The sequence below is a fragment of the Brienomyrus brachyistius genome, chromosome 2, assembly GCF_023856365.1.
Source record: "Brienomyrus brachyistius isolate T26 chromosome 2, BBRACH_0.4, whole genome shotgun sequence".
Taxonomy (NCBI): domain Eukaryota; kingdom Metazoa; phylum Chordata; class Actinopteri; order Osteoglossiformes; family Mormyridae; genus Brienomyrus; species Brienomyrus brachyistius.
The window spans coordinates 20,348,510-20,373,194 of record NC_064534.1 but is presented as its reverse complement, the minus strand read 5'-3'; the positions used below and the strand labels follow the sequence as shown (position 1 = coordinate 20,373,194).

The window sequence follows — 24,685 nt, the reverse complement described above, 5'->3', positions numbered from 1 at the left end:
TGATAATAAGATATGGCAGCGGTGCACATTCTGCTATGTAGTATGATGCCATGATGCCCAGAACCTTAGCTGGAAGTATTGCAGAGATACTTTTTTGTTTCTTCTTTTAGGTCAGAATCCAAAGAATAAACTGACAGGCTGAGGTCCTGACGGTGTGAGCCCACAGCCTTTTCATAATCCCAATATGCTCCTTCTTACCCCGGCAGGTCGTTGTCGATGACCATTTTCGGCAGGCCGGTCGAAATGTTGCAGCCAATTGGAGGAGGCGAGGCCATCCGTTCGGAGGGGACGGGCACAGGGGGGCCAGCAGGGTTGGCCAGTGCCACATTCACGTCCCTCAGGATCCGGGGCAGCGGCCCCAGCTTGGCAGCGGGACTCTGGGGGAAGGCGGCCAATATCAGATATTGTACACCTGCCAATCAAGCCTCAAAGCCTGCAGGCATTCAAAAGCCACAGGGATCTGTGTGCCTCTTACATTCTCAGCTTACACCTGCTTAACGTCTTTATCCTGCTCTTCTCCTTTTTTCCTGCTTGCTATTTGTTTACCACTGAAGATGCAAGCCTGGTATGGCTTAAAGTGCACGCTTATAACTGAGCAATGGAGGAAACTGGCGCGTCATGGGACCACTGTACCTGTTCCATCTGAGAGACCACCTCTGCCAGCAGGGAGTGGAGGGTGGACAGCTCACGGCCCAGATCGATGTAGCCCTCGAACCCGGCTGTGTTAGAGATGGTCTCAGGGTTGGAGATCTCCAGCAGGAATCGCTGCATGTTCGTCCACTCATGTTCCAGGAACTGGTTCATGAAGGACATGTACTCTTCTTTACTGCCAAACCTGTCACGGGGAATCGGTCAAGGGAGGGGCCAGTTTTAGGCTGATGCAGTGACAGGGATGACAAGGTGGGGGGGGAGGGAGGGGGCTCACTTGGTGAAGTTGGCCAGGTTCTGCGTGACCTTGGCGATGAGCGTGAGCGTGCGGGCCGTGCGGTCGTCCGGGTACTCCTGCATCAGGCTGAAGAGCGACGGGGACATGATGGCCGGGCACAGGAAGCGCAGGAAGAGCGAGGCGCTGATCAGCCGCTCGCTGATGTCCGGTCGTCCCCGGTTACTGCATTCTTGCCTCCATGACGCAAACACCTCCTTCAGCTCCCGGGGGAACACGCTATCGACAAAGGGGGGGAAACATGCAATGGCGTTGGCGCCTTTTTTTAGTGAAATAAAAGCAAATCATTGTCTTGCCCGAGTGGAATTCCAAGCCAAGAGTCAACATACACAGTAATTTTAACAGAGGGAATATGCCCACTTAAGCATGTGAAGTAGAGCAGAGATCTTCCAGGATAGTATGTGAATTATCGTAGCAAACACCACTCAGACAGTAAGCTGATAACACACTCTAAATGAAAACATCTCAGGAAACAGGGCTGCTCCCTGAAAGCCATCGATTTTCACTGATGGATTTTGGTGAGAGAGAGTGCAGGAGCAGGCATGGTCTCCAGGGATGTGGTGCCGGTAAATGGTCCTGGTGCACAGGCTCATACGCACGGGCATTCTCTGCCCTCGGCCCCTGCGTCCCTCAGCTGGAGACGACGGGGGCTTTTTCACAAACCCGGCGTTTTCGGCCATCGTAATTCGTCACTCCTGGGGTTGCCATAGTTACCAGTAGGAGTTGATGATCTTGCAGAAAGCCAGCTCGCAGCACATCTTCAGGTTGCTCTGGTGCTCGGGCAGGTCGCTGGAGGAACACTTTGATGGGTCGACTTCACAGTTCTCGTCGGACTCGTACAGCGCTTTGATGAACTCGCCTGCGGGGAGGGAGCCACAGTCAGGGCGCGTCGCCACTCAAACCCTGGCAGCGGAGCGACTTGCACCAGAGAAACAAGGCCCCACACCGCTCACTCCTGCAGTGCTCAGAGAAAATATTCCCAAAATGTTACACGATGGTTTATTTTTGGGCAAAAAACTTAAACTACCACAACACCTCAAAATAAATATCTTCTGGGAATGATAGTCCAGTGTTTTGGTTGTAAAAGCTGGATTTCCCTGAGAGACGGTCCCTAGTCAGACAGTCGTCAGCCTTCCTGATTAAGTCACATTGTTTCAAACAATCCTGTAGCTGCAGTATTAAGTGGAAATTGTTTCCCTTGCTTACAAGACATACGGCTCTTTGTCTGGGGGACCTGTCTCCCGCATTCCCTCACCATCTCTCATTCATCGAGGTCAAGACCGAGGCCATTCTTCTCATTACAGACGAGTGCACCTACCACACAGAAACATCACGATAACCGGAAATGTGAGGACCATGTATTAATACCATTAATTATTAAAGAGCTACTGTAAGACCACAGACTCGGTAGGAAAGCCCAGATTACCCAGCATGCCCAACAGCATCCTCCTACACATTCCATCCTGCTGGGGAGTGAATGACCCTGTGGGTTTGACCTTTGTGAATGCATATAGCTACATCCTTGGTGGCTCACACCTCATTTGACGGCCTTGCCATCCTCGTAATGGTAATCAGACCCCTTCATCATATTGTCTTCTTTTGATTTCACAGGGGTTGCTCCTGGCTCACTTGGGGCCTGAATTCTCAGACTGCCTCAGCGTGAAAATGTACTCTGCTCTTAGAAATGTAGCCGTGTTTAGTGGTTAATCTCTAGTTGTTTTGCTATGGCGTGCCTTCATGCCCAGGCAAAAGGGACCGTGTATGAGGAAGGTTAAATTTTGGTGATGAAGATGAGTATGTGAGCGTCAGCTTAATTAAAACACAGAGTTAAATCATGCTGTAGGTCACCATCATGCATCACCCCACTGTGGGACTGTGGTTCTTCCTCATAGCAATAAGCATCTGAATTATCTGAAGCATTAGGAGCAGAATATTAACAAACTCGTGTTTGGGTAGGATCAGTCCCCACACTAGCTGTGTAGAAGTATGTGCTTCTGCTAACAGTGCAATTTCTGTGCTCAAACACATAGACACACAAAGGGCACACTTACAGTCTACCTGTGCAGCATACATGGTACTGGAGCGTCCCAAACCCCCCACGTGTACCCCCACCTCTTCCATTTAGCTTTTGTCTTTCACTTCCAATACTCCTTATTCAGATAATGTTAAATCTGAAGATGACTGGCTGATTTAACTAGACTGTCTGGTGGTGGAACCTGCCCTTTGCTCCTATCCAGAGTGTGCCCTGTCTCATGCCCTGTCCTTTAGGGTACAGGCTCCAAGTCTACAGCACCCTAGAATCAGTTAGAATATGGATGGATGGTGGTACAGTAGAGTATATACATGGTTGGGGTGATTAATGAGTGAACTGAGATCCACTACTCTGTCCTTGCATGTTCACCTAAGTGGAATTCTTCTGTGAGATTTTTGGCTATACTAAATAAAAACAAAAGTTCACAAAAACAAACGATCCAAATACGACAGAACTGCTCATTAATTAAAATATTTTATCTCACTCTTTACACAGAACTAAGAAAACATTAGAATATTAGAACCCTGAATTTAAATAATAATTTTGTTATTCAGTTCAGTTGGATTTATGTGAAGTGGTAACCTCCATGCTTATTTTCCAATTAATAAGTAATTATTTGCATAGAAACTGATGCTTTAAAATATAGTAATGAATGTACACTGATGTTATAATGTATTTGTGCATATTCCATAATTGCGAATAATGGAACATATTTATCAAAGCACTCTCCTCTGACATCCTGGGATATTTGGGGGTTGGTGGCAGGATTGGTACTCCAGCCACTAGAAGAAGCTCACATGAGTCCATTGGACTAGTGTGGTGCTGAGGTGTCACCCATTGCATGGCTGCACTCAGGTTATCATCAGGGGGGTGGTCTGTTATGTGGTGGGTGGGGCAACGCGCTGTAATGAGTGGCCACCCTCCTTACCTTACCTCCATCTTCTCAAGCAAAACCCCAGAGCTAAAGGTCACTTTGATCACGACTTGGTGAAACGTGTGACAATAAGAGCAGAGCTGCAGTCCAGAGTGTTTTATGGCAGAGCCGAGTAACACAGACTCCAGGGTTTTGCTTGAAAACTTAAAGGCCTTTTGGCGCTAAAGGTGTTATTGACTTTTTCCCTGTACGGCCTCCAGGGGGAGACTAAAATGTCAAACAACAAAGGCAGGAGGAAAATCCATCTCCATATGGTGAAACAATGTTATCACAAAGACAATGTTGTGTTATTTTTCCACTGGCACCCCTTCCTTAGACAAAGGCAGCAGCTTCTCGCTGCTTCTTCTTACCAAGTGCATCCTGTAGGTACTTCTGGCCAACCAGCTTGAGATACTCCTCAATGGCCTTGGTGGCCAAAGTGTTCTCACGGAAGATGAGGTGCTCGTTGTCCCCGCACCGGTCTACCTCGGACATCATCAGATCCGTCAGGAAGTCCTGGGTGCACGGTGAGAGCGATATATTGTGGGCAGTCAAAAACAACGTAACTTTGTTTTAAGGTGTATGACCATTATTACCTACTTCTGGAATTATTTAAATGAATTACTAAAGCTACACGAAGGCTTCGGGTGTAGTTCACAGCCAAATGCCGCAATGTTGTACAAATGTTGTGTAAATGTCTTGTTTTGTTTTGTGTTGCAGCTTTAACGCAATCAAAATCGGTTTATAATAGTATACACTTAAACAGATGTTTAATTGAGCTCATTATTAAGATTCAAGATGTTTTCCTGGCCATATGCAAGTATATAAATGGAGTGCTTACTGGTTCAGCCACACTGAGGGACAATTAACAGTAATCAACAGACAACAGATATGTGAAAATGCAGTAAAAACAAGTAACACTTTGATGTTACAATTCAAATATTTACATCCAACACATAATGAAGTTGCCTTTGAGTTAGGGAAGGTTCGCCGCTTCACCGCAAAACAAACACACCCACACACACACAGATACGCACAAACACCGTCCCGTTCTTTTAAAGATCTGTAGGACGTGCAAGCCGACATGTTTGTTCCGACAGGACAGGGTGCGGCCGGGGAAGACTGGCACCAGGGCAGAGCTATGACTGACTCTCAGCCATATCTGAGGCACCCACCTCCTTTCTGTGATGAAAGTCCCGCAGAGAGACTCCACCCCCTTTTTAAGAAAACCCCTCCGCATCTGCATTTTGCAATCTGCTTTTGCTTGAAGGTTAGGCATGAAGGTGTGTGTTCCCCTTTTCCCAAATCATTTAAAGTTTCCAAACAATTACTCGCATCTAAAACAAGAAAAACTGACAACCAGAACGTCCTTTCACTTAAAATAAACCAACTGAGAATTTCCAATTGCCAGTTCACTATTTATTACTTTAAAATGCAATTTCTGATTCCCCCGCAAGAACAGCACTGTATCAGTACCTTTCTTAAATATCAAATTAACTTTTCAATCCTCAGTGTGTCCTGTACATATGGCTTTTCACTTGACATGACTTTGACTGAACTTTGGTGAATTTGATCGAAACAGCTCTCCATGCTGAGGCCAATGTCAACAGGGCATTGTGGAAACTCCAAACCCCTTGACCTTCCCAGGCCTGACCAATACTGTGCCTGCCAATATTTAACAACAGGTTACTCATCAAAGTAAGGAGGTGAACCTCCTCTTTGAGTCCTCCAGGTCACTGCCTCTGAAAGATAGACAGTATCGTTCAGCCTCAACTAAACCGTAACAAAATCATCCGTCGCAGATCACTGTCAAACAGCATACTGATGCTGCCTTTTATTCCTTGCTCCTGAATGATTTAATGTCTGTCCTGTAGATCAAAACATATGTCAGTAAGGTTCTATAAGAATACCATTATACGACAACATCTACAGGAGTCAGTCTCTTTAACATCTTACAAATAAGGAGGCTTTATGGAGGTTAAAGATAAAAAAAAAAGGACAAAATTCTTGGCTCAGAATTTTCATCCAGCTGCTTCGCCTCAGAGCAAAGCTCTCACCAGAGATCACCAGCATAATTAATGTCCACCACAGGAGATCAGGAGACCGAGATGATAGGCCTGAGCGGACTCAGGGAATCAGTGCAGAAACAAAGGGAGGAAAAGCCAGCATCTCCTGATATTTCACATCTAATTATGTTTGTTGAGTGGGGAATGCTTAGGAGTATAATTGTCCTGTTGCCTGGGGTGCCTGAGAGCACAGAATGGCACAGGTCTAAGCCATCGTCAACTGAGAAGACGCCCTGGATGAGGATGACCAAGCCTGCCGAGTCCTACCAAACAAGCCCTGTACTCTTTATTGTCATTCCAGCTAACAATTTTTTTATTCTTGCATTCATGTTTATCGAACGTTGCGATTAAGGCATGGAAGCATTGTGTCCAGTCTTCCTGATTTTCCAAGAACTACTATTGCTACAACTAATAAACAATCATGCATGTTACACATTCACAATAGTATTATTATGAAACAATTTTTTTCAGCATTAATTACGTTAAAATAATGTTCAGGGAATAATATTATCGTGCTAACATTGACAGAACCTTTGTAAAAATGTAAAACATTCCATTGATGTTACGGTAAGAATATTCTCCGCTAATTTTGAGAAGATCTTTAAACAACATTAGCTAAAGTTACAAGAGTGTTTCCTCTTAGCTGGGATAGAGCATGGTACAATTTAAAAAAGCCAAATACATCAGTCTGAGGCCAAGGTCTCCACAGATTTGCATGAAGGTAAAATTAATGACACTGTGACACGCAACATGTCTGAACCTGAGGCAAACAGACGAGCAGGTAGCCAGATTGCTGGCTCTTTGAGGTCTTCACTACAAAAGCCCCCAGTGTGGCATCCTGACAGAAGCCGACCCAACGTGATGAAACAGTCACTGTGGGTAACGGCGTCACCTCACGCCTCTGTGATCGGGGACTCAAATCCCATCCCGCTCTGTGTGTCTGCATTAGAATATTAATGCATCAGCTTGTGCTAGTGCAAAAACCAGGAAAACTCTTAACCCATTCATGGTACCATATGCTAATTTGCACATAGTGATTGGCATACAGCCTATTGACTAGTGGGAAAAATGCTATGGGAGGTGGGGTGTTTAGTCATCTGTCTTAAATAAACTTCAGCGGATTGTCCAGTTGCAGTAGGTCCAACGATGACAAAAAACAAAATACCAGACCACATAGACAGTACGACTCTACGCAATGCAAAATTTAAAACCATACTTATAAAAAAAAACACACACATAGAAAAAATATTTGGCTAAAAGTTTCATACTCTCAATCATCTCGGTGTGCCTCTTGCTCTTTGATCCTGGGCAATTTAAACAAAGTAACAAGAAAACAAATAAAAACTGTCAGTAAGAACTCTGGTTTTGGGAAAGCTCAGGCACCTGAGAGCGCGGTCAGGGTGTGGCCCTCTTAGGTGTCGCCGGCCTGATTTAGCTTTTCAGTAGAAGCAGTGAGAGATTCACCTCAGCTGACTAATGAAGTCGCGAATGCCAATGGCTGAAGGACCAGGGCCATGATTGGGGGGCAGAGCCCATGGAAGGAAGCCTCGTTTCAGCCATGGTGCTAAATCAGAGAGACACTCCCCGGCTCTTCTTGGACATAAGCCACTCAAATCTCTTTACTGCGTGCAAATGATATAGAACTATAGTTTCCCGTCTTCTGCATGCAGCATGCATACATGAGATACGGCTTCGGGATTAAGGGGAATGTAGAAAGGAAGGCTGCATTGGAGGCTAAGGATGACATTAAAAGTTTCTTCCAGTACTTTAACTCCTAAAGAGCTATAAAAGCTGAAATCACTCATTTGCAGGATAGTAAGGGTCTTATAATTGAAAATGAAATTGATATAGTAAAACAGCTTAGTGATTATTATACATAGGTGTTCAAAGTAGAGGACATGAGTAACTGACCACCATTTAGTACGAATACAGCGTCGTCTATGACCGATATATGTATAACTGAGGCTGATGTGGTACTAAGCCTAGCTAAGCTCAAAATAAATAAATCGCAGGGCCCTGATGGCATCTTACCTATAGTTTTAAGAGATGAGGGATATTATTAGCCAGCCTTTAACTTTACTATTCCAGAAATCGTTATCTGCTGGTGTGGTACCTTCTGATTGGAAGCATGCTAATATAACACCCATATTAAAAAAAGGGGATAGAAGTCATCCAGCAAACTATAGGCCAATCAGTTTAACTTGCATAACTGGAAAAGTAATGGAAGGTATAATCCAAGGGAAAATAGTAGATTACCTGGATTCAAATAACATTCTGAGGGATAGCCAACATGGATTCAGGAGAGGTAAATCTTGTTTAACTAATCTACTTGAGTTCTTTGAGGAAGCTACAAAATAAATTGATCACAAAAAGGCCTATGACATGACCTACTTAGATTTCCAGAAGGCCTTTGATGTTGTCCCCCACAAACGGCTCTTGCTTAAGCTCAACGCTGCAGGGGTTTTAGGAACTGAAGCAGCTTGGATTGAAAATTGGTTAACAGACAGGAAGCAGCAAGTAGTTGTTAGAGGCACAATGTCACAATGGGCCTGCGTTCATGGTGGGGTACCGCAGGGTTCAATTTTAGGACCACTATTATTTCTAATTTACATTAATGATATTGACACCAATACATACAGTAAAATGGTTAAATTTGCAGACAACAACAAGGTGGGTGGTGTAGCAGATACTGATCTAGCAGCACAGAGACTACAATGGGATCTTGATTTAATTAGCGACTGGGCTGACACCTGGCAGATGAAATTTAACGTAAATAAATATAATGTAATCCATGCATGGAGCAGAAATATAAAGTACAGATATTTTATGGGTTCCACTGAAATAAAGGTAGCTGATTACGAGAAAGACCTCGGTGTGTATGTTGATGCTTCCATGCCCCACTCTCCCCAGTGTGGGGAAGCAATAAAAAAGGCCAATAGGATGTTGGGTTACATCTCTAGGTGTGAGGAGTGTGCAAGTTTGGTCACCATACCTTAAAAAGGATACTGCTGCTTTGGAAAGAGTGCAACGTAGGGCGACGAGAATGATTCCTGGTCTTTGAGGAATGTCTAATGAGGAGAGGTTAGCTGAACTGAATCTGTTCAACCTCGAGCAAAGGAGACTAAGGGGGGACATGATCCAGGTATATAAGATTCTAACAGGTCTGGATGCTGTTCAGCCAAATGGCGACTTCAATATTAATTTAAATACTAGAACGCGTGGCCATAGATGGAAATTAGCAGGAGAAAACTGAGTTTGAGAAGACACTTCTTTACGTAGCGTGTAGTTAGAGTATGGAATAGTCTTCCTGTTCAAGTAGTGCAAGCTAAAACCCTGGGTTCCTTTAAATCAGAGCTAGATTAGATTTTAACAGCTCTGAGCTATTAGTTAAGTTCTCCCCAAACGAGCTTGATGGGCCGAATGGCCTCCTATAGTTTGTAAATTTCTTATGCTCTTATGTTCTTATTAAGGGTTGAAGAAAATGCTACCCGAGGTTCCACCTCCAGGGGTATTTCTCATGATTTGTGGAACACACCTGGTTCCTTATGAACATCTCAAATGGGCAGGGAAGGACCACAGGACCACTCTCCAAAAAGAGCAGGGGGCACTTCAGTGCCACCAAGCAAAGGTACAATAAAAACTCCATTCCGAAAGTGAATGCCATTTTGGCATTTTCATTTAATATAGGTGCAAATGTACGTGACCTCCCTGTTATACAGGACTAAAGGACAAGTGCTGTAATAGTATCCAGTGGGACTGCATTTAAGTCAAGACAATTACCATAACTTACATGCTTTGCTCTGTCTATCCTTTAATTAAAAGAGGTTTTTTTAACATCAGTAAAATAAACCTGATTTACCCCAACAACGCAGAAGTCGGAATTCAGCCATAAACACAATATCGCTTGAGAAAGCTGGCATTTGAGAAACGGAATCTCTCCAGAAGCTACCGTAATTATTAGGGGCTGCAACAACTCTCACATCCATCAGTATTAATCTGATGTCACTCTGGGTCCTCAAAGATTGATCAAATTTACAGTCGACCATCCGTCCTGCCTCTGACTTAGTCCTGTTCACCACCTATCACCAATTTCCCCACCAATTTAGGATATGCTGCTGCTCTTCTTGCATTGAGATGATGTGATTCTATACAATTAGGCAATGCCGAGAGACCTCACTGCTCCCAAAAGGTTCCCGGCCAACAAGCATTTACCGAGGTAGAGTAGGAATGGGCTGTCTCAGTGCCAATAAACAATATGTGACTGACCTTACCTGTGTGAAGAAAAAAGAACTCATCAAAACACCCTCAAATCATGGCAAAACACACTGGGGTAGCTGCTATGTTTTAGCTAGATGCATATTAACTGACAAGCACCAAGAAGTCATGCTGATTTTCACAAAGTGATTCATGAAGAATTCTAACTGGTGCTATTTTAAAAAGTGTTAATATTTTATTAATAGCAATTTTACACTTAATGGCCGCTTGCAGGATCATTAGTTACAGCAGACCGCACAGAGACCCAGTTTATGGTAGCATTCTTGCCTTCGATACCTTGAAAAATTTCACCTTCAACGAAGCAAAACCAGTTGTGGGTAAACAACCGTTGTTTGCTAGTCTATAAATAACTGCTTATTTAGCTATTTATTCGGAAGAAAAAGCATCTATTTAGCTAATTGCCGTGATCTGGTAGAGGGCAGGGTCTCCGGGAGTTATTAGCCAGCCACGGTTTTTTCTTGAACAAGGAGAGCCTTCTGCCGCACACGCCGCTAATGAGAACACAGCCGGCATGCTCACTGCTGACATGGCGCTCGTGAAAAACGACCCCCGCGCACGCTAGCACCTGCGAGCATTACAGTTTCACAGGACGCCGCGGTCAGCTGACCATCCCAGGTTTGCCGGAAAGTAATGAGAACTAATTAGTGCAGTACTGGCCATTTCTCCAGGGCATTGTTGATAAACAGCACCATCTAAGGAGTAACGCTAAGCCCGGCAGAGGGAGGGAGGCAGCCTCTGTTTATCGACCCATGTGACGCCTCGCTGCCTCGCACCCAGAGCTGATCGATAATCTTCCCCAGCAAGCTTGGCAGCGAGGTCACAAAGTCAGCGTGAATCACGTTTCTAATCTGGTGATGGTCTCAGATATTGATTTTCTTCATACGTGGCGAAGTTGCCCACTTTGACAATACGGGGCTTTCAAAACAATCCTTCCATAATGGAAAACCGGTTAAGGAATGTTCGCAAAAAACAGCAGCGATGGTGGGAGACGCCGATGTCTGCTGCGGTTGGGCGTTGTTAATGGCAACCACAACAGTCTCAAGCATACTGATCACACAGAATAGTCAAATAATAATAATGATATTACAGACTTTTAAAGAAAACAGCTACCCGAAAAAAATCAGAGACTGCTAATTCACACGGCATGTTAAAATCTTTGCTGCCTTTTTCCTAAAAATGACGAGGGAATGATCGCCTTTAGAGCACTAATGAAGAGCCGACTTGCATTCAAAACAGGCATAACAAATGGCCACAAATTGAGCAGAAAAAGTTACATACAGGGAAAAACAGCCAATAATGTTTACTGAATGGCATTTCAGGAAGAGAACTGATTTTTACATGTGTGGTGACCATGATACAGGTGTGATAACTGCAACACAATTTGTTCCAGCAAACAGATATGTAACGCTGACCTCTCCTATGTAAGAAAGTGTGTGTAAAATGGGCAGTGGGCAGTGGGGGTGGTGTGTACATCGTGAGCTCATGATGAAGAGCTGCCTGCCTGGTGCATCAAACCCCCCCCCCGCACCATAAGAGCACAGCAATTATCTGGGCCATTTCCCAGTCATGGCTGACACAAAATGGAAGATAAATTCTTTTTTTCCCTCTTGTGAAATTTTACAATGGTTGATGGTGCCTGAATTCAAATATGACTTCCAAAACAAAATGGCTGTTTAACACTCCATTAAAACTGTTTGAACAACATGAACATTGTTTTGTATTGAGTGGTAAATCAGCCTATGAATGCTATGCATTTACCAAAAACCACCAATGCCATTACAACGCCACCAACGCCAATATATATTTGGGAGACACGTCCTCCGCAATATTCAGATGAGCTCACAATGCTCCCCCCCCCCCAAACATATATTACAATTATGGCCTTGTTCCCCCCCCTCCCTCCCAGTGTTGACTCCATGGCTACACCCTTCAAACAAAGAACCCTCAAAAGTGTCACTTTCCTGAAAGTATACTATTGCGTGTCAAGTTCATGTTCGTCATCTTTACCTAACCAAATATTCTGTGTCTCGCTAAATTGAATTAAATTGAGATGCAGTTGATTCAGCCATGAAGATGTCTAACTGCAATTGCGTATGAATACTTGTGCTGGAGAATAATGGGTCTTGTGGGGGGCGAGAAGGCACACCCTACCTTGGCCTTCCCAGTGCTCTGCAGGATGTGCACCAGAGCGGATGCCATCTCCTCCTTGCTCTTGACGCTGAGCACGGGCTCCAGAACGGAGCACAACAACATGTAGTTGTTGGTGACATACTCTGCAAACTCCTTATACAACTCCATGGGCAGGATGCTCATGCTCTGGTAGCGCGACTTGAGGCGGATCATGGGTCCCGGTGCCTTCCCCTTGGTGGGGTTAGGCGTACTGACAGGGTACCACTTCTCCACAAACTGCCGCCCCGTCACTGTGCCCATCTGGATGTTGACCAAGCCTATGTAGTTGTTCTTGTCCTTCTTCTTCTTCTTGTCGGTCTCCTTGTAGAGGTGCACGGTTATGCTCTTGATGCCCGGCAAGTTGTTGAACTCAAAGTGCTCGCCCCAGAAGACATTGTCTGTTTTGAGCTTGCAGGTAGTCCGTGCGTAGAGGGTGTCGTCCAGACATAGCTCGCAGTAGTACTTCTTTTTGGCCGGCAGATCTTTGGCCTCTATGATCCACAGCTTTAGCAGGTTTTCCACTCGACGGCTGTTGTCCTGCGAAGTCAAAGTACTGCTACGTAAGATGAAGTCAGAAGGCCCTTTAACAAAGCTCACTTATTTTTGGGAATAAATGGAAATCATAGTATTTTTACCACAAATCTATGGTCCAACACATGACTACTTGTTACCCATCATTAAAAGAATGAAACATAAATAAATTGTGAGGCATAAAATTAGTTTAAAATATAAAGATTTTGTATTTAAAAATGTTATAAATTAGAATGAGTTTCAGTAAAGCTGGTTTAACCAGGCATAGAAACCCTTTTGAACCAAGTAGATTTATTTTTACTAGGAAAACTACACTGAAAATATTGTTTTTATGGAGGAGTCACGTATATTTAAATATTACCTATCAAGTCTTGAACATTACGGCAAACAGAGTGCAAAAGTGCTTATATTTTTGTATATGTGGTATGCTCCTTGTCAAGCTAAATAAATATTAAGTCCCTGATTAATGAAAAGTAATTATATAAGCATTAATTGTTATGGGGGAACCTGTTATTAACCACAAACCCAGCTGTCAATGAAATAAAGACTGTACTAGCGCTGTAATAATACATAAAAGTATGAGCATCCATCAAATGAACTGGGTCTTTTAAAGGCCTGTGACTGCACTCACTCACTCACAGTCAGGATGGCATGACTCCCCAGAGAGTCGGCCCTGAGCGCGGCAATATGGGAGCCTGATGCCGGGGCCCCGGCCTTCTGCACCTGCCCCTCCGTCTCTGCAGAGCTCTCACCTTGTTCGGGTGCACGGCTCTTCTCAGGTTCTCCATCCATTTGTCTCTTTCTGCCGATGACCGGCAGGAGAAGCACTTGGTTCCATTTGAAGTTGTTACCTGCCATGGAAAAAACAAAGCATAAGATATATGTACTAGCGCTGTAAAGCAATTGTTAAATCTGCGGGAGACAGTGATGCATCGCATCAGGGGCCTCTTGGAAGGAAGGGATTCGATATCCAGTGAAGAGTATGTAGTGCAGGGGTGAAGGACATGGGCACAAAAATGCAGGAAGGTTCCTTCTTTAAACCCCGGGAGTAGCGCAGTTTGAGCTAGGTGCATTGGACAGCCCCAGAAATATATCCCATTGCATTATTTCTACTTTATATAAAGCTGCGTGTTTATCTTCTCATTAGTGCTTTTACTATATTTTAGTGATATTTTAGGGTTTATGTGTTATTTAGTATGATTTTGTGTTTTTGTGTCTGAGAAATTAATTTCCCATATAAATTAACGACAATTGCTTCTTCACTATACACCATTAATCATAGCTAGTAGTAGCAGAAATAGTAGTTAATAGAAGATAACAGCAATGACTTAATTTCTAAATGCCTTGAGAAACTGTGCAGATAAAGTTCTCTGGTAGAGATGTGTTTTGCTAAAAGATCCAGAAGAGATTTTCAGATATTTCAGTGATGATTGTAGATTAAAAAACGTTGTTTTGTTAACGTTGCTCTTGTACGTTCCTGCGAGAAACAAAAACACAATGATGTTTCCATTCCTCCTGGATTCCTCTTGCATTACTAAGGAATTTCCCCTCCGGCTAGCAAACAAGAGGAAGCCATCTTCAGCAAGTGTCCCCTGATCAAGTGACCTTGTCCTCCGTCAGACAGGAAATCTCATATAAATGCTTTCTCTGAGCAGGGCGTGAGACATAAACGATAAAGGACATAATCACCGGGATGTGACTGTCTTGTCAGTTTCCATCTCGGCAGAGAGCATGTCAGGATTTTTCAGCACGCAAAGGCAGCTAAATTGACTGTTAGCGGTTTCTGATCTTTTGTCAACATCTGATGTCTCCATCTATTGTGTTTTTCTGTCATTTTGTCTCCACATTACTCCTTTAGAGTCCTCGTTCCCTGTTTGTTACCATTTCATGGACGCCCCCGTATTAAATGTATGGGGTCATGTGATTGCTTTTGTTTCGCCTTGATGAGCACAACACTGCTGTTCCCTGTTACACTGTCCAACACTGTAGACTGTGGCCTTGTGCCATAATCTGGTGTACAGAAGCCATAAACGCCATGGCAGATAAACAGACTGACCCTCAAGGGTGAGTGTGGCTATTTTTGGTTGAAAATCTGATATCTGACAGTTACCCCAAAATTAAGATTAAATGACATTTTATCTGCATGATTTTCATACTTGCCTTGAGTGAAGTTTGAAATTACAGGGCCAGTTCCACCTAAAATTTAATTTACCAGAGAAACCTAACATGATTATCAACTCAAAACAAGCTTTTTCCTGCTTTTACGGCAAGGCTTAAATGATGTAACTTGCCTCACTTATTTATGTATCAGAATCATAACTGGCTATTTAATGCTTAAACACAGTCAATTAAGAGATTTTTTTATTTATAATAAAAAACACTAAGGAACTTTAAACGTGAACCAATAAGAAATATACTTGAATGTAAACTGCTTTACAAGTTTATTTATCAAATAAAAAAGCACATTTTACCATAGAACATAATGATGTTTACAGTCCTGAAATCCTTATGTAACCATAATGCCGATGAGAAAAATGCCATGACAACATACAGCTATTTCTGCTGGAATACAACAATCACAACAAATAAAAAGCAAAAGATTTTTGAAGCTGACCGACAAAAATAAAATGTACAATTCTGAGTGCCAAACCAATGATAATGTGGCAGCAATAACACAGTCGTATAATTGCAGTAACTACTTTAATTATCACCACTGAAAATGTAATGGAATGCTATGTCAAAAAATGTGCTTTGGTAACTGGCTATTAAAGTTTAATTATTAAAACAAATACCACACTAGGCTAATTGATATTTTATGCTTTCTGAAGTCAAATTCGCTTAGACAATTACTGCAGCTTCACGCCGCATCTAATCATTTTTGCACCAAGATGCTGCCTGTCGCTTTGTGAGGCACTTCGCCAGGCTACCAGGGGCCCGACCGCCAAGACAAGAATAACGGGAGGGACGTCAAAGGTGGTAAAGAGAGTGACGTCAGCGAACCAGTGCTGCACCAGCCCAAAGCTGGGCAAAACACCGTCGAGTGCACACTAATAGTGCTGCCACTAGAGATTTTGGGCCCCATAAAAATATCTCATAATTGGCCCCCAACTCAGACCAATTCTATTAAGCGGCAAATTTTTAGTGGGATTCATCCTAACTGCTCCCTCCCCACCTGCCCCCCGCCCCTGTCCCTGAGAGCAAGTACTGACTAAAGGGCTATACCTGTACGATAGCAGCTTTTATAGCAATGCATTAAGTAGATTGCTAATGCAAGCATTTATTTCACAGCATAATAGCTAATGGTTTCTGTGAGCACGCTCTGGACTAATTCTGTGACTAACAACACCCTTCAGCTGTGACAACATAAAAGGCAGAAACGGACCGCCGTCTCGTGCCACAACCCTTAAATATAGCTGCGAGTGCCAAATTCCAGCAGCCTCACCAACCAGCCACCATGCAGACATTTATGATTTATTCAAAAATGAGCTTTAATCTGCTGAAACACCTCAGCTTAACATTTCTGGCAAAATGGTGTCAGGCAGTAAATTTGGATTGAAAATGCGACATTTGGCATCATTTTGGAAAATCATTTTGACATTAAGTCATAGAAAAAGAATTTTTTAGTAGTTGTATTAATGGAGTAATGCATATTATCTGGATTTATGGGATCCTATGTAGCTCTGGACAGCAGTATGCCAAATAAAAGAGTGATTACCTGCAATATACCTATACAAGGCCTAGGTGGTTGGGAAGGAAACGTAACTTTGTCAGTGTTATTGACCTTGAGCTCTTCTTACTGTGAATGTATAAGAGCCTTCTATCCATCCATCCATTTTCCAAACTACTTATCCTACTGGGTGGCGGGGGGTCCGGAGCCTATCCCGGACATGGGGAGAACATGCAAACTCCACACACATGTGACCCAGGCGGAGACTCGAACCGAGGTGTGAGGCAACAGTGCTAACCACTGCACCACCATGCGGCCCCAAAATTAAATATTAAAAATCTAAAATGAAAATGCATGTACCATGATTTCACTGACTTCTGCCAGATATATTGCCTAATATCCATGTACTCAGGTTACATTGAAATAATTCACAATCCTTCCCGGTGTTAAAAATAATGCAGTTTTACTAAAATCAAGCAATCAATGCAATACGTACACAAACTTACTGCCCTGCTCCTGAGGAGCTACAGAATCATGTTTGACATACTACTGCTGCAGTCATTGTGCACGAAACCACTTTGATTATATTAGCAAATACATCAGTAGGGTCTGTGTGTGAGACGGCGTGCACATGGGGCAAATGCCAGTTTTTATTACTTCTATTAGATGTTTTTTTTAAGCGCAAACACAAACAATGCAATGTAAACACACTCCTGGTATCCCAGCTGACATCCCCAACAGGCGAGAGAGCAGGAAGACAAATAAAGGACCGCTGACCTATGTAATGGGGGTGACTAATAGCTGTGGGCTTACAGGGGAGGGAGCATGCTGAGTAATCCCAGGCACATACAGGGAGATACTGCTGAGAGCACGAGATGCCTGAGGACCAGAGGAACAGCAGCTGGGCTCCCAGACAGGCCGCACGCCTCACACCAGCATATGTACCAAGTCTGCAGGAACGGTCTGGGTTCTGTGATTACTGATTGTTTTCGGGGGTCACCTGTTTTGTTATCGCACCTGACGAACAAGATGAGAAACGTCACCGCTGATATTGCATATGCACAGAATTGGAAATTACTTTATAGCTCCAGGGTGATTTAAAAGTATATAAAATCACAATAAAGCCATTTCATGAAGAGCTCACATGCAGTATATGACAGTCTGATGTGTATCTTCCTGAAATGTGCCACCTTCAAAATCACTACGGATTTTAATCAATAATTTTATATAATTAGACAATAAGGTTCTTCGTGACCCTGATCAAGTGCTTGGAAGACAGATGGATGGATGGATGGATGGATCCACCATCCACTGATGCGTCAGTGCTGTCACTCTAGCCTTGCACTAGAGTGCTGATGTTCAGGGAGTCCCCATGCCTGTGTTCCCGCCTGTCTCTCCCTCTTTCTCATGCTGCTATAGCCAGATCTGCCGGAGCCTAGATGAATATTGCACTCAATCATTTTGCTTGCACTGCCTCTGGTTTCCTCAACTCTGGCTAATACACTATTTTCTTACTTCCTCCCCCACCCCTTCTGGGGTGTGCTGCCCGGAGAACCATCACATCGAGGAATTTATGCTTCTGCTGCCTGCAAGACCACTACCTCCACTTCCGGCAACTACCCTCCAGCCTGCCTGCCCTTGGCTCACGGATGCCTCTCCTTCCTCCCCTGCTGCTGTGCCACTGTTGATCTTGCCATCATGCATTAAGCACCCCGTGCCTGCACCGGTCTGCCCCTGCATCGAGACTGAAATTTCAACCCCTGTATTAGCTTAAATTATATAATCTTGTTTTGTTTGACTCTTCTGCCGGCCCCTGGAGGATGGGCCCCCCCTTTGGGTCTGGTTCCTCCCAAGGTTTCTTCCTCTTAGGGAGTTTTTCCTTGCCACCGTTGCCTTTGGCTTACTCACTGGGGGGTCTTTACGTGGCAGAAATGTAAAGCGCATTGAGACAATGTAATGTTGTGATAATGCGCTATATAAATAAAATTGCATTGCATTGCATGGATGGATGGATGGATGGATGGATTTGTAAATATTGTGGCATTGCGGGCAAGAGTACTAACAGTTATAATGGGGGTTTTTATATAATTTGATATTGTCTGCTATGATCACAAATGTGTTTGCAAATGTACCGCATACCAATAATTACATCAGTTACAATCCAGATTTAGCTGGCATCCCAGCCGGCGTGTGCCTGTCCTGTGCTGCCTGGACCTGGCATAAGCCCTTGGAAGGTGGATAGATGACCAGTACAAATTTAGCCGTGAACAGCTTCATCTGCAGGTCATAGCTGGAAAGTTATCTTTCAGCTAAATAAGATTGTAGCCTATAATATGCAGATTTGCATATAAATTTCGTTATGGGGAGAAAAACTGATGTTTCATACATTGTGCCTGTAAACACTTTGCCCATTTCCACTATGCAAACCTTAAATGCCAATAAAAATTAAGCAGATCCACCTTAAAAACAACAAACCCCACCACATTACATTTAGTTATGTGGAAGACACTTCTGTCCAGAGTGGCGTGCAGACGAGGTCGGAGATGCATCTAGCAAACACTGCAACATCACAAACACTGTCCGTAGACCAAATAATAACCTGATAAGGTAGTAAAATCCAGTCAGAAAAAACTAAACTACTGCTGTGAGGTCATATTCCAGACACCTGACTGACCTGTTCCAGTATGGTTTATAAATCATAGGCAACAGAAAAGGCATTTATGTAATGTTTGGTTTATGTATTTGAAAATTCTTATTTATTCATGTAAATTCATGACATACACCAAACCAGACGGACTTAGCAAAAACATACTGTAATGTATCAAAAGAGCTAAAGTTCAAAATACAAAATGAAGTCATTAACGTCACAAACAACATTTCCATGTTGTTTTACATATGCTGCGGTCAAATGGAAGCACCAATGCAAAGTGTGTGTGTGTGTGTGTGTGTGTGACTCTGTGTGTTGGCGGGGGGGGGGGGGGGTGTCAGGACAAACGATGGGGTCTTCAGGGCTCACCTCAAAGCAGTAGTCCTGGCCCAAGATGCTGCTGTGCACAGGCTTGATGAAGACCTCCTCCTCCATGCTGAGGTCCAGAGCTTCCACCGCACTGCTTGGACTGAGCAACGACTCGTGAGACCGTGACTCCTTCAGCCTCGGCATCAGATGTGACCTGCAGCGAGGGGAGGGGGGCAGGAGAGAGAACACAGGCAATTTGAGGAACTGGCAATAACATCCAGATGTCCTTCAATACTGCAAAAAAAGAGCCTGCCATCCTGTATACTGTATTTATCATTCAGTTAATGCAGGACATACGGATTCAAAAGCAACTATTTCTGCATTATACTACAAAAATAAAACATTTGCACAATATTACAACCTAAATCCCAGTGCTGAAGCTGAAGATCAGAGTGAGAAGAACATTAACATGTACCCACTGACATCCATACAGCACAGACAGACAGACGGGCAGACAGACAGGCAGGCAGGCAGACAGACAGACAGGCAGACAGGCAGACAGGCAGGCAGGCAGGCAGACAGACAGGCAGACAGGCAGGCAGGCAGACAGGCAGACAGACAGGCAGGCAGGCAGACAGGCAGGCAGGCAGACAGACGGGCAGGCAGACAGACGGGCAGACAGGCAGGCAGACAGACAGACAGACAGGCAGACAGACAGACAGACAGACTTGTATTCATAACCATATGGGGACGTCCATTCATTTCTATGGGAAAAACCCTAATCCCAAAAATAACAACCTTAACCCCTACCCAACCCTGATCTTAACCATAAGTAACCAAGCAAAATACAAGATTGCAGTTTTAGTTTTTGACTGCAGTCACAGAGTTTGACCTTGTAGGGACCAAAAAAAAAAAAAAAACAATCCACATAACATCAGGATAACAGGTTTGGTCCTCAGAATGAAATAATTACAACTCTCCATTCTCCATTCTCCTCTGACCTGCCTGATTTTCATGTTCCACACTGACTGGATGTTTTTTTACATACATACATACATACATACATACATACATATATACATACATATATACAGTACTGCGCAGAAATGCTAGGCAATGAAGATGCCTAAACGATCTTTAGATTGGGGTAAAACTATAATATGTCGTTCAAAATGTATCACTTTACTCACTCAAGTATTTACAGTAATCATCTAACAGGCAAACCTGGAGGCCTGGAGTAGAAAGCAATGTACAATTTTACAAAATGTCCAATAAGTTTTGAGTGCACATACATCTGAGCAACTCAACTTTGCAAGCTCTGTTTGTGACAAAGAAGGTGTTCTGTTCTCTCACTTGGCAGTTTGAAGTTCTCTGGGATCAATATAATATGCTTGCTTTTCTGCTTAAGTTCACCAGGTCGATGCAATTTCTAGAGTCTGGCTATTTTATCTTCTGAATAAGACAGAAGAAGTCTTGTGCTGTACAATCTACATTTGGGCTGATGTGACATTACTGAGGAAAGCATTCGAAAATACGGGAAAAATTCTGAGGCATCTATAGCACATACCATTGCTAAGATTAATAAATACAATATACCAGTCTAAAACCTACTGGATTTTCACACAACATTTTCAGGTTGTATTTCACATCACTCGTGTCAGTGAAATTCTCAGTAGATTTAGTGGTACCAGCGACATAGCTAAAACCAAATCGTGAAATTCTGACAGACTCTGCAAGCAACCGAGGGTAGCTAGGTTCACTTAGATTTCAAATCCATCACATTATCCATTACCATCACTGTCAGCATCACGCCAGATGCCTTATCGTATGACCTCCTCTTATAACTTCGTTGTGCTTGCCAACAATCACTGCATGGAAAGTGTTTCTTCAAAGCTTTGCTGGTATCACTCTTACCATCTCTTGCCTGATCTCTTTCTTGATCTGACAACTGCCCAAAAGATTCACTGGAGCATGTTGGACAAAGGGGTGCACTATCTGCGCTCAAATTTTGTGAACAGAACAGCAGAAGAGTCGTATATATCATCACTGGACAGGGAGCAAAATTAATAGTGCAGTGCGTAGAGATACAAGCTTCACTGGATACAAACACGTGATAAACAGGCTCTTGGGATAGAGATTTTCTGGCAGCTTGATTTGTAAACAGAGTACCACAATGAATTATTATACCACTGTACTACCATGCACTGCACTGGCATCCCACCAGTGTACTACCAGAGATGAGCTGCAGGTCCCCCTTAACCTGCTGGAGGGATAGATAAATACCATTTCACTCATGAATATTATCTGGCTATAAACACATACAAGTAATACATCTCAGCAGACATGCTTCTAAAATGTCTGTATAAAATGATAAACTAGTTGCTGTTATTCTTCCCGAATCAAAAACAAAAACATCTTGAGGCAACCATTCGAGTATGACTGGTTTTTCTTAAGTATGATTAGCTTTAATTATTCCCAAATCGAAAGGCTTTGTCAGACACAACTTGAAAATTATGAATATGAAATTTGTCCATGACAGAAAAAAGTTGATCACTATCAAAAAAAAATAAAAAAGAGTACTTCACTAACAGCAAAGAGCTGTTCATCTTTGTCACCTAATAGAGTACATTCATGGCTTTTTACAGTCGATGTCAAAGGCTGGACTGGACGATTAAGCACCGGCTGGAAGGCAAACTGCAACAGGGACTCTCAATGGTCCTTCAGCTTGAAGTCTGCCTATTAATTAAAGATGGCTCTCTTTCCCAAGTCCTTGAACTGCAAAGGTGAAATGTGACGCCCCCACCACCTTCTGTCAGAATGGTCAGTGCCAAACCCAAGACAGAAATGGACAGATAATGTTCCATTGAAACACGTTATAACAACAAAGAGGAAGTGACGCTTAAAGGGTGTGAGCTCCTAGCAGTTTAGAGGATGTTTACAGCAATGGCAAAGGAAATACACTGCAGAGAATGTGGGAATGTTACCATGTGGGCCAAGTAATGGCAGCTATTAGCAGAGAAAGGGCAGATCAGATACATGTCCAGGGAAGTAAAACTGCTTTTAAGGAATCAACAGTACAAAATATTCTTCTTGTTGATTAGCACTATTTTTTAACACCTTAAAGGTTGGGGGTTTGAATCCCACCTCTGCTCTCGGTTTGTGGAGTTTGCAGCTTCTTGCCTTGTGCAGTATTCTTAGGAGTACCCCGCATTACTCCCACAGGCCAAAGTTAGGCCAACTGTCATCTGATTGTGACTGAAGTATGACAGCATATGAATGAATATGCCCCATGATTGACTGAGTGCTTAGAAAACTTACATGATCATATGGGATCTCAGCCACAGAAGACGTTCTCCACAGAGGACGACAACAGAGAATTATTATACCTTGAAAGACAAAAGCTAAATTTTATCAGCCTCATTAACCCAAACTTATAAGGTCAACATAAAGAGATGTGGTAAACTGAGCTGTTAAAACTGGCCCAGCTAACTCTTCCACAAGGTGTGAGCTCCTTCTGTACCACAAACAAATCCCTATTGGTGATTGAAAGTGTTGAATGAATTGTCTTAATTTTTATGAAATTGCTGATGGTTGGCCTAAATTCTGGTAACAGAACATGGATATGTTCTCCATAAAGTCAAATACACACAAAATACACACTATATTAAAGTCTCAAAGCAGTTAAATAAATATTCATACCTCTAATCTCACCTTGATATTTAGCTTAAATAAGACTAACTAACCTTCAAAGAAACTCAAACGGTGCCCATTAGATAAGGACTAATCAGTCCTGCAAGCATGGTAAGTTATTCAGAACCAGCATTCTCGGACCTTAAAAAGCATCTGGTATCAGAAATCTTTTACACTTTCTTCCTTGTCACCCCGTTAGCAGTTTAATCCACAACTATGTTCCAGAAATGCTGCAGAACAGTGAGCTCTTTAACTGTGGCATATCTTAGAGGCCGACACCTAGGGTCGACATAGACCATGCTTCCCCAGGGTCAAGAAGAGTGATTATGCAACCAAAGTGTAAACTCCTGAGAAACACAAGGTCATTTAACAGTGTTAGCCTGAGAGAGTGTTGGCCATAACAAATCCTGCTATGATTAATTTAGGCCTTTTACTGTTCCGTTCCCAACTGTCTTATTTTTACACAACAAACTATGAAACAGGCATCGAGAAGAGGCCATTTTATGATTCACATTTAATCCTGCAAGGTTATAAATGAAGGATCAAAAGAATCATTTTCAACCAGCATCAACCTACCTCCGGAGCAGCACAAGCCTGCCAAATAATGCCTTGACAGGCAACCATTTGTTCTGGCCTCGACCGGCAATTTTCTGCAACTGCCACGCTAAATGAATCTAAGACCATCTTAGTGCTCCTTTGGCTAACTGAGTCTAACACCAACGTTTTCAGGTAACAAACTAAATTAACACCATCTTAGTGTTTCTTTTATGAATTGAATTTAATGGCATCTTAGTGTTGCTTTGCCTACCTGAATGTAACACCATCTTAGTGTTGCTTTGCCTACCAGAATGTAACACCACCTTAGTGTTCTTTGACTAACTCAACGTAACTTCATTGTAGTGTTTGTTGGTCACTTCTCTGACTGTCAAGGCACAGAGAAATTTCATGTTAAACACCAGGACAGAGCAAGTTCCAGAATGTGCTTTTATTGTCTTCATTCGTCATGCCCACTCTCTCCATATAAATATTTTTTCCCACAGTAGATAGGAAGATCCCTCTTTTATCACAAAACTGCAACAGCTTTTCCCAACCCTTAGAGATTTTTTCAAGCGTTTTATAATATTTAGAGTCAAGATTTTTTTTAATTCTACATTCCATGAGTAGGTCAGCTAACTGCAGATTGGTGTGACTAACAAAATCTATTTGATATCTAACATTTTTTTTACTCATGTAACTAGGTAAAATACTATGCTATTTATTATAAAAATAACCACACAGACCGAGCCATCCTAACCGCAATGCCGGCACACAAAAAAACCAGAAACCTGGAGACTAAACTCTAGTAGACAAAAAAAACTCCAAAAGCCCAGCAGCTGGATTCCAGACAAAAGCAAGGTGAGCGACAAGCCTGAGCCCGAAGCAAAGCTCAGAGCTCAGTCTGAA

General features: G+C 43.0%; 1 protein-coding gene across 6 annotated transcripts in view; it reads right to left on the bottom strand.

Annotated features, from left to right (window-relative positions):
• Positions 1-24,685, bottom strand: part of dab2ipa (DAB2 interacting protein a) — a 138,051-nt gene that overhangs the window by 11,557 nt on the left and 101,809 nt on the right. For all 6 annotated transcript variants that reach the window (XM_048984780.1, XM_048984781.1, XM_048984779.1 and 3 more), the window contains 8 exons: positions 19,613-19,766; positions 13,682-13,780; positions 12,381-12,935; positions 4,260-4,404; positions 1,658-1,802; positions 926-1,162; positions 634-835; positions 199-377 (listed from right to left, as the gene is read on the bottom strand). In XM_048984780.1, coding sequence (XP_048840737.1) covers positions 199-377; positions 634-835; positions 926-1,162; positions 1,658-1,802; positions 4,260-4,404; positions 12,381-12,935; positions 13,682-13,780; positions 19,613-19,766 — 1,716 coding nt within the window. The remainder of the gene's footprint in view (positions 1-198; positions 378-633; positions 836-925; positions 1,163-1,657; positions 1,803-4,259; positions 4,405-12,380; positions 12,936-13,681; positions 13,781-19,612; positions 19,767-24,685) is intronic.